This window comes from Carassius carassius, chromosome 40 (assembly GCF_963082965.1).
Source record: "Carassius carassius chromosome 40, fCarCar2.1, whole genome shotgun sequence".
Lineage (NCBI taxonomy): Eukaryota > Metazoa > Chordata > Actinopteri > Cypriniformes > Cyprinidae > Carassius > Carassius carassius.
Genome location: NC_081794.1, coordinates 9,113,679 through 9,129,218, shown reverse-complemented (window position 1 = coordinate 9,129,218; position 15,540 = coordinate 9,113,679). Strand labels below are relative to the sequence as shown.

The following is a 15,540-nucleotide window of genomic DNA, read 5'->3' as shown; positions in this document are numbered from 1 at the left end:
TGGGAAGTCTCTGGGTAAGCATGACCTCATCGTCAGGTTCCTTAGAGGGGCCAGGAGGTTAAATCCTTCCCGCCCCCCCTGTATACCCTCTTGGGACCTGTCTCTAGTGCTTAAATCACTACAGCAGGGCCCATTCGAGCCTTTGCATTCAGTTGAGCTAAAGTTTCTTTCATTGAAAACTCTGCTCCTGCTTGCACTGGCCTCCATCAAGAGGGTAGGGGACCTGCATGCATATTCGGTTGACGATTCGTGCCTACAGTTCGGGCCGGCTGACTCCCAGTTAATCCTGAGGCCCCGGCCTGGCTACGTGCCCAAGGTTCCCACTACACCCTTCAAAGACCAAGTGGTGAACCTGCAAGCGCTGCCCCTGGAGGAGGCAGACCCAGCCCTGGCTTTGCTTTGTCCCGTCCGAGCATTAAGGTGCTATGTAGACCGGACACAAAGCTTCAGGACCTCAGACCAGCTCTTTGTCTGTTACGGAGGCCGGCAGAAGGGGAGTGCTGTCTCTAAGCAGAGGATGGCCCACTGGATTGTGGATGCCATAACCCTGGCTTATCAGGCTCAGGGTGTGCCCTGCCCGTTCAGGTTGCGAGCTCACTCAACTAGAAGTGTTGCATCCTCCTGGGCGCTGGCTCGTGGCGCCTCGCTGACAGATATTTGTAGAGCTGCGGGCTGGGCGACCCCTAACACGTTCAGGTTCTATAGCCTTCGTGTAGAGCCGGTATCCTCCTGTGTTCTCACCTCAAACGGGTAGTGGCACTGAGAGGCCCCGGTTAGTGTCGGCTTGCTTAAACCGCTCCAGAGTGTCCGTATTGTAGACCCTGTTGAGATCCTCCATCAACCTAAGCAGCTGGACGCAGCAGAACGTCCGGCGCCAGACCTTCATGATGAATCTGTGAGAACCATGGAAGGGTGGGTTCCATATTGAGACCTAAGCGGTACTCATATGTGTATAGTCCATGGTATAGCCTTAGAGGCCGTGTTTCCCCGGCAGACTTCTGCCTTCCCAAGAGGGTTCTAATCACCTCAAATTTCTCCGTATACTCCTAAACGGATGCTATATGTGTATTTGCCTCCGAGACCTCCTTCAGGAAGGATGGGGCTTCCGCAGCGTCCCGGCTCCAAGCGGACCGGGTACGTTTTCCCAGTGTTATCCAATCTCACCCAGTGAGGTAGTGCTTTGACAACGGGGAGTGGAGCTACTTGTTCAGAGCCCCGGCCTACACCTAATAGGGGCGCAGGCGGCTCGCACAGGGCACTGGAAGGGGCAGCACCCATGGCGCTTTGATAGGGATCCCATATTCTTCGGTCACCGACGTGGCGTCGAGAGTGACCGACTGAAAGGGAACGTCTCGGTTACGTATGGTAACCCTCGTTCCCTGAAGGAGGGAACGGAGACGCCACGTCCCGTCGCCATGGTTGCTGTACCGCCGCTGAGCTGCCGGGTCCCCGGCTCGGCTCCTCAGCGAAAAACTGGTATGCATTGCACCTGCTGCTCTCTTATACTCACGCAGTGATCAGCGGCAGCTGGATGCAATAATTGCATGCCAATGTGCATTGGCTCGTTTAGTTTACACTCAAAGTAGATTGGTCTATCGAAGCGATATCCCATATTCGTCGGTCACCGACGTGGCGTCTCCGTTCCCTCCTTCAGGGAACGAGGGTTACCATACGTAACCGAGACGTTTCAACCCAATTCAAAAACAAAAGCTAAATGCTGATGTCTGTACCATTTATGTTTGTATTGAATGTAGGCTACTTATTGTGCAGTTACTGCTGTTAATTTCAGATGGTTACAGTTATTGTTTTCAATAGCCAAAAGCAAGTTTGGCCTATTAAATACCAAATATCTTGTTTATGCACACTTTCCTTCTTTCTTGTTTGTTGCGCTTAAAAGATAAAAAAAAAATAATCAGAAATCGGTATCGGAATCGGCCAGTTTGCTTGTAAAAAAAAAATCGGTATCGGAATCGGCCATGAAAAATCATGATCGGTTCATCCCTATAAATAACTGTATGGTGTATGTGGACTCAACATTTACATTTAGATTAATGTCTCATGCATTTCTCAGTTTTAAATGAGTGTGAATTTATAATTTGCAACTCAGAAGTTGTAATATTAGTTTTTTTTTTAAGTACCTTTTGTTTATTAATTTATTTGTGTGTGAAATTGTTTGAATACGATGGCACAAATATTGGCCACATATATACATTTTTGCAGCACTTACTGGTGTGCATGCAGCAGGGGGGCCTCAAAAGCCCTGCAGCTTAATTTTGGATTGGGCATTGGTTCAATGATAGTGATAAATAAGATAATAGATGCGAAAAGGAAAAATCTTTGTTATTTGTACATTTTTTAAAGGTTTTAGTTGAGAAATATAGGATATATTTGATGATGATACAGGAACTGAACAATGCTGTGTTGCTCCAACCAATATGGAATGAATATTTTTTTCTTCAAATATTTAGAAAAAATATAACCGTGGCCTGTAGAAGGTTTAAAAAATGTCTTGCATCTTTCTGTCAAAGTGAAGATGAATATCAAAATCAAAACCCAGGAGACTATGCAGGAGAACAAGCAAGGTATCTACAATTCAAATATAGATAACAAATAATTCAAATGAACTCTAATACTAATAAAAACTAACCAAGCTAACAAATGGGCAGCTCTGGAAAGAAACAGGAAAATGCTAGGAAACTAAGGCTGTGTCCGAAATCAACCCCTATACCCTTAAATAGGGCATTATTTGAGGGGACAGCCATTGTAGTGGTTATTGAAACCATAGTGGACATACTTGAGTTCACTCATTCAATCCCATAATGCATCACAAAAGTGTGTGTACAACTCAATGGCTAGAAAATGCCCATAGTACTCTGTGAGAGTGAGGGTTACCGAATGAATGCAAACTATGCAATAGTGACAGTCAGCGCACTCAGTGACCAAATTTGCTCGCTCATTTTAATTGGCTCCTTCAGTTGGACTATTAGTGAACTAATCTAGGGAATAGTGATTGAGGGTATAGGGGGCGATTCAGAACACAGCTAAGGAAGACCTGAAATAAACACATGAACAAGAAATACTCAAACTAAACCATAACATTCCCACTACCAAATACACCTTAAATTTGTCATACTGGAATATGCACTGGAAACAGGGGTTTTTTGAGGATACATTTTTAATATGGTTTGTAGTGTATTGAAACATTGCAATAGAACATAGTCTTGTTTGAACAATATTATGATGGGAAATTATCATGGGAAAAAAAGGAAATTCTTTTAAAGGTATGTGATATATAATCACAAAATGCTGGAAAAGTCACAGAGATGGTCAAAAGTTGGAGAAGCCTATTAATGAGAACATGAATTCACTTTCTATTTCTATTTCTTATGTTTTAGATTTAGGCCTAGGCCTTAGAAAAGTTTATCTTTGTATACATGTTGTTTGGAGTAACAAAAAATTGTTGATTGCAATAAGGCACCCTCCAGTCTCACAATGTCCCCCTAAGACATTGGTCTCAAACTCAGTTCCTGGAGGGCCACAGCTCCAAAACACCTTAGCTAATAAAGTTTTTCAGGATTACTGGAAGTTTACCAGAAGGTGTGAGTTGGAGCTGGTTGGAGTGAAACTCTGCAGAGGTACAGTATGTGGCCCTCCAGAAACTGAGTTTGAGACCTCTACCCTAAGGGTTTAATTCTAAGACCCTCAGTTCCAATCCCAAGTATACAGCCCCCCTATAGCCCCAGGGTGTGCAAGTGAAACCAGGTACCCATGTAACCAGCGCACATAAAGAAATGCTTCGTATTCATATAGCCAAATCTCAGTGATTTCACTCTGGCTGGTGTTTTAACTGCACTGATGACTTCTGGTGGATTTGACACAATATGTATTGTTAAAAGCGCTATATTAATAAAGGTGACTTTACAAAGGTGCATGTGAAAAATGGATGATAGTTAATCACAATATAAAACGGAGATATGTGAATGAAAATTTTATAGATTAAACTGTGTGAAAAGTGAAAGGTAGTGATTTGTCATTTCGTGTCTTGTACTATAATACAATGGAAAATATGCAATATGCAAAATACGTAGTGTGTTTTATGCTAATGCAATGGTTTCATAAACTACATCCATTTTAATTTTATTATCCCACTTCTTGCATCCAAAGGTAGGATGCAAGTTACCAGGTTAATGTGTAAAGTGATTTGTTTTTTTAAATGCAATGCCTTCAATTCACCAGTGAAGCAAAGGCATGTAAATCCATTTGTGTGTAAACAACTGCGTCTTCCATGAAGAGAATTCATACCAAATATTAAATTAATTTCAATTACTTTAATTGAGTTAATTGGGGAAATGCTTCTAGGAGGTTATTAAGGAATGGAATTAAAAACAAAACTGTGCATGCATGTACTGTATATGTAGAATTTGAATGAAGATAAATAAAATGGAGACTGTAAAATGGTATACAGTTTTAACAAAAAATGTTTAATACACTTATTAGTCCATTTAAGAACAAAACAATTTAGCATTCCAACTCTAATTAGGAAGGGCTGACCTATATATTCATCTCTGTCAAACTTTGTATTTTTTTTTTTGTTTTATGTGCTTTTTTCCCAAAGATTTGTGCTCTCCATTCTGCAGATGGGCTCATGAGAGCTTCTTTCTCAGTGAATGTAAGTACTCTCTTCTCCTTTTCTTCCTTATTTATTCTTGCTGTTCTCTTCTTCTTTATCTCCTGTTTTCTTCACTCCCACGTTGTTGTCTCAACATTTCAAGCTTTAGCTGGAAATCACAAAAAGATGAAATTTGACAAACATAAGAACTCTGAGCAAATGCTAAGCAAAACTAAACATGATTTTTTTTAAAACCATTTTGGGCATCAGCAGGGCTGGGTATCGTCTACTACCTCACAACACGATACGTATCTAAATACACACATCACTATACAATATTGCAAAATTTAGCAAAGCATCATATTATTGTTGCATTGCCAAAAAAAAAAAAAAAATTTTTTCTTTAAAGTAAAAGTTGTCTTAAAAAATTTGTATGTCCACAATTGCATCTGTTTGTTAAGTAACCATTTCATATTTATTGGATCTTATCATCTATATTTTTTAAATTACAGTACATAGTATTGTTATATAAACTAATGTATTGATTCACAACACTGTATCTTGAAACGTCAAGAAAATAATGTATTTGCATTTAACTTGATTTACACAAGCAGAACATGTTCTTGGAACATGATTTTCCGAAACAAGACAAATCCTCAATGGTTCTGGAACAACATTCCTCTCAGTTAATCAGATTTTAGGGTTATGCTAAGGGTTGCACATTGTCTAATAAATATTTTCCATGCACTTTAGCAAAAAGTTAGTTTATATCATAGAAATTAAAATCTCTCCATTAGTAGAAATAAGCCATCTTTTCTAAGCTGACAATACAAGGGAAGACAAGTGGAAAGTTGAGCATAAATTTCACTGGAATTCCATGCATGCATTGTTGAATCACAGACAAGTTTAAGACCACATGTTCCCTCAAAGCAACACCAGCCAAACCAGTAAACATGCAAAAGGAAAGAGACATCCATAAAGACAGGTACAGCGCGGCTATTATTGAATACCTTGCTTCTGTTACTTGAAAACTGGGAGGTGAGGACTGTTTAGGCTAGAAATGAATATAGTAGGTTAGTGTGAAATAAATGAAATGAGTGTGAGAGATAAGAGATAGGAAGAAAGAGTGTGGAATTAAAAGGAACTTTTTAGTGCAAACAAGTTATATGAGGAAAATATTAAATGCAATTAATATATAATAAATAAAAAATGTAAGTTTAAGGAGGAAATTATATTAAGTTTCAGTAATAGAAACAAATCAGTAAGATTTTAATAGAGTACAAATATGAATGTAGTTTGAAATGTGTTTATTATTTAAATGCATGTTATTTTATAATTATGTGAATACATGCATATTTACATATGTTTGAGAACTTACGTTCCAGGTAGTTGCGGGCAACAAACTTCAGCACCTCATCAATGAGGATAACAGGGAAAGAAAGCTTCAGTACCACTATCCACTGTTCCACGTTCAAGTGAGTTAGTTTGAAAACCATCTGTAATAGGGAAAAGAAAGTTGTGGCCAGTGTAAGAGATATAGTCAAATATAAAGAACAGGATCAAATAAAGATGAGAGACGTACGGGCAAGGGGTCCACATAGATGATCATGAAGTGGAGGGACATGGAGAGGGTCATGGCAGCCACTAGCCAGCAATTGCTCCATGGAGGCATGCGCAACAGAGACTGATTCTCAGACAAGCTATTGAGAAATACATAGAAACACAGAGAAAAACCATTATAGTCCTTATTATCAGTCACAGGGTCAAATTAGCTCAGTTGCATAACCTGACAGTATTTTATGGCATCACTGGCCTCAATTATACCTGTCAATAACGTGTCCCCTCTGATCACTTGGAATCGTATTTTGATTTTAAAGTATTTGTAAAATTTAATAGATTTTTTTTTGGGAGAAATTCTGTATTTTAGTTTATCCAGTAAATACACACATTAAATACACTTAGAGCCAAATGTATAACATATATAAATGTTAAGAAATTGCCATTTTGTAGATGCTGTGTTGTGGTGGCTTTAAAAAAAATGGGCGTTGTTTAGGGCACTGTTTTAAGACGCATTATTTTTTTTCCGGCAAATTCTAATGCTGTGATGCATTGTATCTTCCACGGAAATGTAAAAAAATTTAAATAGTAACTTCACAAGTTACTATTTTAGTGATACATATAGGTTACTGTTAAGAAAGTTGCTGTCAGTGAAGAACTTTACAAATCAGTTACAGTTACTATAAAGAAGATTTTGGTTAACATACTGCCTTAGACTTTAGATTAGCAAAGGGGCTCACTAGATTTTGGAATATAGCTGTTGAGTTACAAGAGCTGCAACTTCAAGAAAAAAAAACATGTTTGATGTAATAAAACTGCAGTTAAGATGTAACCTGTTGAGAGCGTTGAACATCTCAATTGTGACCAGGACAGACAGGGCCATGGTCATGGGTGTAGCAGCCTCAAACACTTCACACTCAATGCCAGTGAAGTCCTCATTCTCCTCATGGCACTGCATGAAGTGGGACTACAGAAGGAAGAGAATTTAGCAGGTGTGAACAGATGTTTCAAATGAACTTTCTTTCCATGTGTGATAAATACAATAATAAATGATAATATGATGGAGAAACTCACCAGCTGGTGGTAGGTGATCTGAGGACCCTCCTCATCATACAGGAACCAGTAAGCAGCGGCACCAACAGTAGCAGCACCCACATAACCTGAGGGCAGTCAATTCATTAGGCCAACAAGAAAACTCACATAGAGAACTTGAGTAAGCTGACATCCCACAGAAGTAACAAGGATACCCACCACCAATGGCCATGTATCTGAAGAACAGCCAGCCAGAGATCAGGGGCTCTTTGGCAGAGCGAGGAGGCTTTCCCATGATATCAAGATCAGGGGGGTTGAAGCCCAGGGCAGTGGCGGGCAGACCATCAGTCACCAAGTTCACCCACAGCAGCTGGACTGGGATCAGAGCCTCAGGCAGACCGAGAGCAGCAGTCAGGAAAATACTATGAGAAAAGAAGAGACGAGAAGAATGTCAAGCGCGAGCATACTGTACATGAGTACATTAAACATACATTAAACAAGGCCATGGATTCTCACCAGACGACCTCCCCAACATTGGAAGAAATCAAGTAACGGATAAACTGCTTCATGTTGTTGTAAATGGCTCTGCCTTCCTCAACGGCAGCCACAATAGAAGAGAAGTTGTCATCGGCCAGGACCATCTCAGAGGCTGACTTGGCAACGGCAGTGCCAGAGCCCATGGCAATGCCAATTTCCGCCTTCTTCAAGGCAGGGGCATCATTGACACCATCACCAGTCTGACGGAAATATAACAGCATTACTATATCATCTTCAGGCAGGGTTTCATGTGATATGGTGTTGTGGAAGCTGGCTTGTAAAGTGTACTTATGTCTCACCATAGCAGTAATCTCATCGTAGCCCTGCAGGAACTCAACGATCTTAGATTTGTGGGAGGGCTCGACACGGGCAAAGCAGCATGCCTTGCAGACAGCTTCGCTCTGTTCACTACGGGGCAGGTCATCAAACTCTCGGCCGGTGTAAGCCTTGCCAGTCACATCCTCATCCTCAGTAAAGATGCCAATACGACGGCAGATGGCCACAGCAGTGCCCTTGTTGTCACCTGAGGGTTTTTGTGGACAGGTGTCAGATCTTGCAACAGTAAAAGATGAAAAGGTTGAGTAAGAAGACTGATGAAAGGATGCATAAAAAGCATACCTGTGATCATGATAACACGAATGCCAGCAGCCCTGCACAGTTCAATGGAGCCAGTAACCTCTTTACGGGGGGGATCCAACATACCAACACAGCCAACGAAGGTCAAGTCAGTCTGAACAAGACAGAAAAGTAATAAGACAAAGATTTTATATAGCTTAGCATTTATTAAACCTTATCCATTATCCATGCTATACCACCATAAGAGGAGGATATCATCGCTGACGATTGCTAATAATATTATCCATACTGATATTATAATTGTGACTGTTTGGATACAGTCTATGCTTTGTGAGTACAGCATTTTCTTTACTCTAGAAACCAGGGAATAGTGCAGGTGAACCACTGTAGGTTGGAGTGCAGCATTAAACCCAGCATTTGCCATCTAGTCTTAACATTGTCTTAAATAGCCTGTGAATAGTAGGCTACAATTATATTCAACAAGAGAAAAAGCTGAGCAACCACATCCAAAGTGTACGATATAGAATGCTTTGCATGCTGGTTTAAGTGGTAATACTTGCTGGGCAATAAGCTTTACCAGCCAGACATGGGAGAATGAATAGATGAAATTCATTATGGTGTTGTGTTTTTCATAATCACCTCATAGTCAGCAAATTTAGTAGAGTCCTCAAGGTTCATTTCTTCAACCTTCAGGGGATTGTCTCGGGTGGCAAGTGCCAGGCAACGGAGAGTGTCACGGCCAGTACCCCACTCTTTGATGACGGACATGATCTTATCTTTCACAACGTTAGTCAGGGGTACACGAGTAGAACCAACACGTACATAGGAACACCTGTCAATTACACCCTCTGGAGCGCCCTATATTAACAAAACGAGGAGTCATGAAATGCATCGATTATTTTGTTGAACATCCCCATCAATATTAAAACATTTTTTTGTGATCATTTACTTCTTAAATCCTTACAAATAATATTGTGACAGTACCCATAGAGTGATGCACTAGATAACATATACTTCTATATACCATGTTATTTGCAAGGAAGTTCCAAGAAACCATGGTAATGTTTTTAAGTGGGACACATACCTTCACAAACATTTTGCTGCCTGTATCACCCTTGGTAGGGGTACAGTACACAGACATGGATTTCCTGTCACGGGAGAACTCCAGAGTGAAGTTCTTCTTCATCAGATGCTTCACAACCTACACAGGATAAAAATGGAAACAAATTTGAGTTACAGAGCTATCAGCGCCAAGCTAACTTACTGATGTTTCAAAAAGGTTTACATCTTTACTTACGCTACAGCAGGCATTTGCTCTCTCAATCTTGGACAGGCTGTGGACATTGGTCTTAAAAACATTCATCTTCTCAACCAAGCAGCACAAAGCAGTTTCAGTGGCCTCACCAACCTTCTCATAGATCTTCTTGGACTGTAACACAGAGGTAGGTGACAGGCTTTGTCTTCAGAGAGATATAGAAAAGAGAACAGTAGAATGAAGAATAAAAGAGCACGTAGCTCTCACCTCATTGTAGTCAAGGGAGGAATCATTGCAGAGGGCGCAGATGGTGGCCAACTCAACTAAACCATCATACTGACCACAGTCGACACGAGCACCCGACTTTGTGCTAAGAGAAATATGCCACTCAGATTACATTTGTGACTTTGACATGCTGATAGCCTGATGATAAAAAGGAGCAGTTAAGAGGAAGTGTTTTATTGTGTACTTACACCTCACCCTCCGGTGTGTACTTGGAGCCAGAGATATCAAAGCAGTCAAGTTCAACGTGATCACCATCAACTCTATCAATGACGAACATCTGTAATAATACACAATTTCATCTAAGTGTGCAAGTAAAAATATCCCATTATTAATATAAATGTATACATGCACAAGACTTGAACTCATGTTCAAAGGTAAAGTGTAATTTCATTACCACTTGCAGCACCCAAATAATTACGAAAATAACGTGTTTTTTCCCCAAACACACCTACTTCCCTTTCCAATCTGCAATTTAGCAATGTTTTGAAAGTGAACTTTGAAAGTCAGCTTACAGTTGTTTCAACAGTGAAATAATTACACACTTCACCTTTAGGATTACAGTATATCAGTACTAGCAATAGCTTCACTATTTCATAGTTGATTTGTATACATAAAGATCAAGAACACCTTTATGATTCAAAGATCATAAAGAACACCTACTTTGGTCACACACATCTGATTGGTGGTCAGGGTGCCAGTCTTGTCAGAGCAGATGACAGAAGTACAGCCCAGGGTCTCCACAGAGGGCAGTGAACGGACAATGGCATTTTTCTTGGCCATACGTCTGGTACCAAGAGCCAGACAGGTAGTGATGACAGCAGGCAGACCTGAAGAGAGTACAGTTTATGGTTGGATTAATATTTTTTAATAATATTGATAATCTAATACATTAACTATGCTTTATGTAAAGTATAGACTAAAGGTCAAAGTTTTAGCCCTGTCCTGGACATAATGTTGTGTGTATATAATTAATGTTGGGAGATGTGTTGCACATGTTATCATGCTCACCCTCAGGGATGGCAGCTACAGCCAGAGCAACAGCGATCTTGAAGTAGTAGACAGCGCCACGGATCCAGGATCCACCATGGACGGGGTCATTAAAGTGACCGATGTTGATCATCCAGACAGCGACGCAGATCAGAGAGATAACCTTAGAGAGCTGCTCACCAAACTCGTCCAGTTTCTGCTGCAGAGGGGTCTTCTCCTGCTCTGTGGCAGCCATCTGGTCACGGATCTTACCAATCTCAGTGGCTACACCAGTAGCGACAGCAACTCCAATAGCCTTGCCTGCAGCAATGTTTGTGCCCTATAGGTGGGAAAGGAAACTTAAACTACTTCTTGTTCTTGGAACAATTATTTTTTCTGCCATGAAGAGTTAATGATCAGGCTGGAGTTGGGGATTACATTTGTTGTTCCAGTACCAAAAACCCATTCTAAGGAAAAATCGCAGTTACCATGTTAGGAGTTGGGTTAAGGCTAGAGCTATCCTTATCTCATAAGAATTTTTTTTCGAGAAACTTGAGTGTATTGAGGTATGAATAGAAACCAATTGATGAGTATTTGGAGAGGTGTGTGTGTGGATAAAAACTCACTGAGAAAAGCATGTTCTTTTTGTCCTGATTGACAGCTCTAGGGTCAGGGACAGGCTCTGTGTGCTTGATCACACTGACGGACTCACCTGTACAAAGAGTTAACCATATTTATATACAATTACAATGAAATATACAGCGGAGAAGAGAGTGATGCTGCTTTACAAATGATTAATTTTAATTAAAAATAAACCACTTGTCATGTTTGCAGCATTTGTATAGTTTTAATGTTGTAACTAATTTGATACCAATGGGCTCATTTTAATGTTCATTGTTAGAGTACAGAGTAGAGGTGGACACTGTTAAAAGTACTAACCAGTCAGGATGGACTGGTCAACACGAAGGGTGGTAGAACGTATAGCAGTAATCCTGATGTCAGCAGGAACTTTATCACCAACTATTGAAGAGGAAAGAATTAGTTAGTAGTGTAGCAAAACAATAGTGATTCATGACCAGTGCAACAACAAAAAGGACATGAACAAAAATCAGACCTATAGGACATCTGATAATATATATATATATATATATATATATATATATATATATATATATATATATATATATATGGCTATGGACCAAAGATTATAGTGTATGTTGTGAGTATAGTATTCCATGAAATGTGCTCTGTTGTATCCTGCACATAGTGACAAAAAAGAGGTAGGTCACCATGGGACTTCTAGACATCTGCAAACTGTGCACTGAATGCAACATTTATTAATTAAATAATAAATATTTCTAAGAGATTGTGAAACAAGTGCTTGTGTAAAAGACGTACCAGACACCTCCACAATGTCACCGGGGACAATCTCTCTAGCCTTGATCATCTGGACGCTCTTTCTGTCAGAGCGGTAGACCTTACCCATCTCAGGCTCATACTCCTTCAGAGCCTCAATGGCGCTCTCAGCATTACGCTCCTGAATGACAAACAGACATTTGCTTGGTTTACATAATACATGCAAGTGAGTTATGCATTAACTTAATTTACATTATGAAATCAGAAAAGTCTACATTTATTTGTGTATTTGGTGTATTACCTGCCACACACCGACGACGGCATTGGCAATGAGAATGAGCAAAATGACAAAAGGCTCAACAAAGGCAGTGACGGTCTCTTCACCCTCCTCAAACCAGGCCAGGACCTAAAACACACAAAGAGAGACATTAGAGACCAACACAAGGTACATGCTGACCAGATAAGACATATATCATTCATGAAAGATATTAAATATAATATAATTTCAGAATGTAAGTCAAGACAGGCTTCAGTATACGGTTTTGCTAAATAATTTTATCATACACAATAGTGTTTTATGAGAGGAAACACAAAGTAATCTGAAATTAAATCTTACAAAATGAAGTGAAATCTATAGGCAATTACACCATTAATATAAAGCTTTTAGAGAAGTTAAAGATATTTTCACCAGTAAATATTAATTCTGAAACTCATAATGCTATTGGTCTGGTTGCTAAATTTCTTCTCTTGTGCAGTGCATGCATACATAAAAAAACAGTCAAAATATTATTTCACAATATTGTTGCACAACAGACCTTTTGTTGTAGCTACTCTCACTGTGCTTTCTCTCATGTATCTCTCCTGACCTTTCACAAGGATTGAGTTTCTGTCTTCAACTTGAGTCCTTCTTAAAATAACCCATTCTCCCTCACACGTCTTCTGAGCCCCTTAATATTTTCCTTCTAAGGATATTGGAACAGCTGGTTGAGGCACAATGTGGAGGAGGGCAGACATTAATACCCCCCATGTACACCTCTAAACTCCTAATACCCAATGAACCCCCTAAATATCCACCTTACGGAGTCTTTCCTTCTTAGAAAGCTGTGAGATAAATGACACCATTTGGCTCCCTGACACAATACATTAAGACCAGTCATCTCTATAGGATACTATTTGATTCTACATTGCAGAAGATAATACTGCCAGCATATAATAATACTGATGCTGCAGTGCTCTCAGTACCATTTTGACTTTTGCACATAACCTTAATGCTTAAATAAATGGCAAATTAGCATGTGTACCTTGCTGCATGACACCATAGATGGTCATGGTCTATGTAACAGCATGAAGTGCATGATACTGTCACAACAGCTGTACACAAAACACACCACTAAAGTTTAAAGGGTGTGTTTAAAATACATGCTGTATCTATATGCTGACAGATCTGATTAAATCACATGAAGCAAAGAATTTGATATGTTTTGTACATACATAAGGTCTTGATTTAGAGAACTCGTTTGTTCTAAAAAATATATGATTCTATATATGATTTACGTCCAATCATTTTAGAATGTTCACTTCATGCAAACAAGCAAACAAACAAACAAAACATGGGTATTGATTTTCTCTGTGGTTGCTTGTATATTTGCAGTTTTTTTGGGAACTGTCCACTTGTCAGTAACTTACGAAAGAGATGCAGGCAGCAAGCAGCAAAATTCTGACCAACAGATCTTCAAACTGCTCAATGATCAGCTCCCAGATGGATTTTCCTAAAAGGAATGGGAATTTAGTTCAATCCTTACTAGATTTTAAAATTCCATTGATGTACTATGGGTTGGCGAATATGGACTTGATTTATTTCTCATGATGTCACTTTTTTTGCATTATGTGTGTACTTACCCTCCTCAGCTGGCAGCTCTGAGAAACAAAGTATAGACAGAGACAAGAGAAAAACAAAAAGAAAGAAAAAAAATGAACAACTGACCAGAACTCAAGACAGCACAACAATATTTCCCTGGCCAATCTTTCTTTGTGCTATTAGGCTATAACATTTAAAGCTGATTTTTATATGACACATCTTTGCAGATGACTTACAGTGTGTATTAGTAAAAAAGAACATGTTCAGTCTCACACAGAAACAGCCGTACAGATGTTTTGCACTGTATCTATCAATTTTGAATGAACATTTATCAAATATGAACTGTTGTCAATCATTACAGACATGTCCTAGCTTCAATATTCAGGAAAGTTTTCCAACACTTGGGATCATTACATTAGATTTTTTTAAAGACTTGTGAATGCTAAGTTCTCTGTGTGCAACAGCGCCTGTTTTGTACATCATTACTTGGTAATGCCAGTAATATATCTAATCACCCAGGCCAACTTCAGCCTGAACCTAAGAATCTCCTTCCCTCATCTGCCTGAAATTCTGCTTATCTTATAAGACCTCTCAAATAACCAAGCAAAGCTGCTGTGCCATCACCTGTCTTTCTTCCCTTCTCCCCCTCCACCAATCTATTTTCAATCCCAGCTTCTGCACTATAGCCTGTTGATGTCCCTTAAAATGCCACTGAAAATTCTGAACATTTGAGAAAATCTATTCAATTGCATCTACTGTTTTCAGACATGTCCACCAGTTAGAGTGTTTGATTGTCTTTCTATTAAACCCTGCATGCGTCTTCAAGACATCTTGTGAATCTCACCATTGTAGCCGTATTTAGCCAGGTTCTTCTTGACCTGATCCGTGGTAAGACCTGTGGTTTCACTAACTGAGAAGTAGGCCAGACATTCAGCCGGGGCCTTGGTGTGGGCGTCCTCCATCCTGTCAGGGGTGAAGGATCTTCAGGTGTGGCAAAAGCTTAGTTAAACAGGTCTTTCCGTGCCTTCTAATGATTGTAGCTATTGCTCTTGTTGCTCTCTGTTCTACAAAATCTGCCCCCCGTTACTTGGACCCCCTCCTGATGGACTGACAGAAAGAGCAAATAAATTCACACATGTGCAGTGCTTTATACTGCTGCCAGCGGCCCTTTTGGTCAAGCTTGCCCGTTGCCACACCCCAAAATTCCAATCAGTTGCGTATGGCTCTGCAGGGCCGAGTTATAGTCTAGGGGTTGAACATATTCGGCCTCTCAGATTTGAGGATATGGGGGGTAACTTGGTGGGCAAGGAGCATGAGGCAGTAGTGTACGTAGGGGGAAGCACTGAAATGAAAAGTTGATCTTTTTTTGGAACATGCATGGTCAGTGGAATATGGGAGAGTGGAGAAGGTGAGAGAGCTAGAGTGAGTGATGGGCCAAGTGGCCTCTGATGGGAGGGGGTAGTTAGAGGAGTGCTGGAAGGTTAATTTTGAACAAGCATTAGAGGAGTG

At 40.0% G+C, this 15,540-nt stretch overlaps 1 protein-coding gene across 2 annotated transcripts; it reads right to left on the bottom strand.

Annotated features, from left to right (window-relative positions):
- Positions 1–4,460: 4,460 nt before the first annotated feature.
- Positions 4,461–15,152, bottom strand: atp2a1l (ATPase sarcoplasmic/endoplasmic reticulum Ca2+ transporting 1, like). 2 transcript variants are annotated; one of them, XM_059531960.1, is made up of 24 exons: positions 14,876–15,151; positions 14,073–14,090; positions 13,860–13,942; positions 12,475–12,579; positions 12,216–12,354; positions 11,757–11,837; positions 11,444–11,529; positions 10,860–11,157; positions 10,512–10,678; positions 10,040–10,128; positions 9,834–9,936; positions 9,609–9,740; positions 9,396–9,512; positions 8,951–9,169; positions 8,354–8,465; positions 8,035–8,258; positions 7,715–7,935; positions 7,418–7,620; positions 7,241–7,326; positions 7,000–7,133; positions 6,192–6,309; positions 5,988–6,105; positions 5,620–5,663; positions 4,461–4,778 (listed from the first exon to the last, which is right to left on the bottom strand). In XM_059531960.1, exons 1-23 carry the CDS (start codon positions 14,991–14,993, stop codon positions 5,659–5,661), a joined length of 2,976 nt encoding a protein of 991 aa, XP_059387943.1. In that variant the 5' UTR covers positions 14,994–15,151; the 3' UTR covers positions 4,461–4,778; positions 5,620–5,658. The 2 variants fall into 2 exon arrangements, with proteins under 2 accessions (XP_059387943.1, XP_059387941.1); XM_059531958.1 differs by lacking the exon at positions 5,620–5,663 and having other exon boundaries at positions 14,876–15,152.
- Between the last annotated feature and the right edge of the window lie 388 nt (positions 15,153–15,540).

Excerpts from the sequence above, each read along its gene's own strand:
- atp2a1l (XM_059531958.1), bottom strand. The coding sequence starts at position 14,993 with ATGGAGGACGCCCACACCAAGGCCCCGGCTGAATGTCTGGCCTACTTC. Across the intron at positions 12,580-13,859 it reads TTGCTGCCTGCATCTCTTTC|GTCCTGGCCTGGTTTGAGGA; the intron begins GTAAGTTACTGA and ends TGTGTGTTTTAG. Across the intron at positions 12,355-12,474 it reads CCGTCGTCGGTGTGTGGCAG|GAGCGTAATGCTGAGAGCGC; the intron begins GTAATACACCAA and ends TTTGTCATTCAG.